At 56.3% G+C, this 2,756-nt stretch overlaps 1 protein-coding gene across 1 annotated transcript in view; it reads right to left on the reverse strand.

Moving 5' to 3' along the window:
* Positions 1–2,155, reverse strand: part of RIPK4 (receptor interacting serine/threonine kinase 4) — a 23,393-nt gene extending 21,238 nt beyond the window's left edge. Inside the window, 2 exon segments of the mRNA XM_019665999.1 lie at positions 1,729–2,022; positions 2,024–2,155. Of these exon segments, the coding sequence (XP_019521544.1) occupies positions 1,729–2,022; positions 2,024–2,155 (426 nt within the window).
* Positions 2,156–2,756: the final 601 nt, after the last annotated feature.

The following is a 2,756-nucleotide window of genomic DNA, read 5'->3' on the forward strand; positions in this document are numbered from 1 at the left end:
ATGGCAAGAGGGGCCAGGATGGGGGCGGTGAGCGGCGCTCAGTGACAAGGAGCCCCTCAGAGGCAGGGGCTTGGAACCACATTCAGGGAAAAGGCAGCAGGAAAGGGGCTTCATCACCCCTTAGCGGACACGCTCAGCAAGGCCTTCTCGCCACGCACCAACCCAATTATGTTCCCAGGGAGCCGGCGAGGGTTCCCACACTGCTATTTTTAAAACTGACAAGAAAAGGGCTTGTCGGATTGTCGTGTACTTGCAGACCCGAGGGTTGCTCAGGCTCGTCCCGACGAGCCGTGCCGATGGCGCATTACCTGCTGGCCGGGCACCCGGCCAGGTACTCGGTACTCAGTCACTGAGGGCGTCCTTTTAGCCGAGGGCTGGGGCTGGAAGGAGGGGGCCTCAGTCACCTGTTCTGGCCTAATGGCAACACTCCACCCAGGGCCCCAGAAACCCCTGAAGGTCAGTCATAAGATAAGGAGCAGACCCAGGCAGCATCACCTGCCCCCAGGGGTGTCTGGGACTGGGCAGCCCCCACTTTACTGAAATAAAGTACGCTCACATGGCCTGGGCAGCTGCAGGGGGTCAGGAGGGACAAGCAGTCAGTGATAACCAGCCTGGCCGGCATCTGTACCTGGGTGGGTTCCTCAGTGACAAGTGGAAGGGGCAAAAGGGACTCCAGTTGCCCTGGAAAAGAAAAGGCCCAGTGTTGGGAAGGTCTTCACGCCCAGGGCGCGTGACTGACTTCAGTGAGGGCCTCTACGTAAACTTTTAAGACTTGGTGGGCGGGTGCAGAAAGCCAGTTGTCTTTGGGGTCACCCAAGACAAGCCTGTGAGTTAGTTCTCTCGTTTATTAAACCTGCCACCTCCCCATCTAGAGTGGTCTGCCTGTTTTTTCTCAGTCTTTCCCTGCCCTCTGAGTACAGGGCCAATTTCAGATCACATCTAGGAAGCTCCCAAGGGGGCTGCAACCCGGCACCCAGGCCCCCGTGGCCGTGGCCGGGATTAGAGGTGCCGCCCTTCAAACAGGTGAGTCAAGGCTTAGCCGTGGAGGGGTAAAGGGTTGGGGGCTGCACCCAGGAACCACGGAAAATCCTATTTCCCACTCCAGGGAACAGCTTGCAAACAGCGAGGTGGGCACGGGAGGCAGTTCGTCAAAAGAGCACTGAAGCCAACCTGCCTATGTTGGCAGGTCGGGTAACAAAACTATTTTGAGGTCTAGCAGCAAACCCTGCAGCAGGGCTGCAAGGCCGCCAGCCCCTCCCGCACTGCAGCCTAAGGAGACGCTCAGGCTGGATCCAGTCAATAGTTACGCGAGAGGCGTTTTCTTTGCCAAGAGCAGGAATTTGACCACCTTCGCGATCGGAGAACTCAACCTCTGCTGCAGAGGCAAAGCTGCAGCCTGCTCCACCCGGCCAGCAAAGTGCGCCGGCGGAGTGCGGGAGGTGAAGGGCTTCCTGTTAGGCAATGCTGACCTCGACCTCGCACAGCCCAGTACGTGCCACCACCTGTCTAGTGCGGGCAGGGCAGGAAAGGCTTCCAGTTAAAAGACAAAACAGTTTCCAACGAGGCTATGCAAGAGCCTAAGTGACCTGCCGCAAGTGGAGAAACCCTACCTCCAACTGGGCCACCAAGGAAACAAGGGCTCGGTCCCTGGAAATAACAGATCCTATGGATGGAGGCTGATGAGTCAGCCTGGGGACAGGCTTGTTTACTNCACGGGGACGTCCCTACCTTGACGTGGTAGTGGGCGTCCAGCAGGATGTTCGCGGGCTTGAGGTCCAGGTGGAGCAGAGGCGGGGACATGCAGTGCAGGAAGTTCATGCCCACGGCCGTCTCGTGGATGATGCGGAGGCGCAGGTCCCACGGCAGCGGCTCGGAGGCCAGCAGCTTCTCCAGGGAGCCCGTCTCCATGTACTCCATGACCAGGCCCACGGGCTCCCGGCATATGCCGTACACGGGCAGGATGTAGCGGAACTTGGCCATCTCCATCTTCTTGGCTTCCTCCAAAAGCTCCATGCGCTCCCTGTAAAAGTTCAAGGACGTGAGGAGCAGGCATGCAGCGGTCCCCAGGCCACTCACGCAAAGCACCACGGCCACAAGGCAGCCAGCTCCATGGGCTGAGGAAATCACTGGCGCGCACACACATACGCACAAGCATGCATGCGCGTACACACAGACGGAGCCCACTTTCGCGTCGCATAATTACTAAATTCTGGGCCGTCCTAAGTCTCTGGTGTCATGGCTATTCAAGCACACCTGTGCATCGTGGGGTCGTTACGAGTGACAAGGAGAGAGATTCTAATTATTCCCTAAAACCCGCAGGTAGAAATGAGCCAGAGCACACCTGGGGCCGGAGGGAAGAGGCTGATGCTGACAGTCCCTTCTCTTGGGATCAGGGCAGAGAAGTTGAGGCCAGACTAAACGCTGGAAACAAATATTCTGTCTGAAGAATGCAATTTACCTTCTTTTAAGGCCAGTCCTCCAGTTAGCCCAATTATTCCTGACTCCAACCCCACACTTCAATGAATGGTCTGCTCGTCTGAGAGCCACTTCTTAAAAACTTTTTAAATTGCAGTAAAATATACATAATTGAACCATTCATAGGTGTACAATTCGAAAGCATCACATATAGTCCGCGTTGTGAAGCCATCACCACTATCTACATGCAACTTTTTCATCATCCCCAACAGAACCCCTGTCCCCCATCCAACAGAAGCACCTTCCTCCCAGCCCCCCGTTAACTGCTTTTCTATTTTCTG

This window comes from Hipposideros armiger, unplaced genomic scaffold (genome assembly GCF_001890085.2).
Source record: "Hipposideros armiger isolate ML-2016 unplaced genomic scaffold, ASM189008v1 scaffold_458, whole genome shotgun sequence".
NCBI classification, from domain to species: Eukaryota; Metazoa; Chordata; class Mammalia; order Chiroptera; family Hipposideridae; genus Hipposideros; species Hipposideros armiger.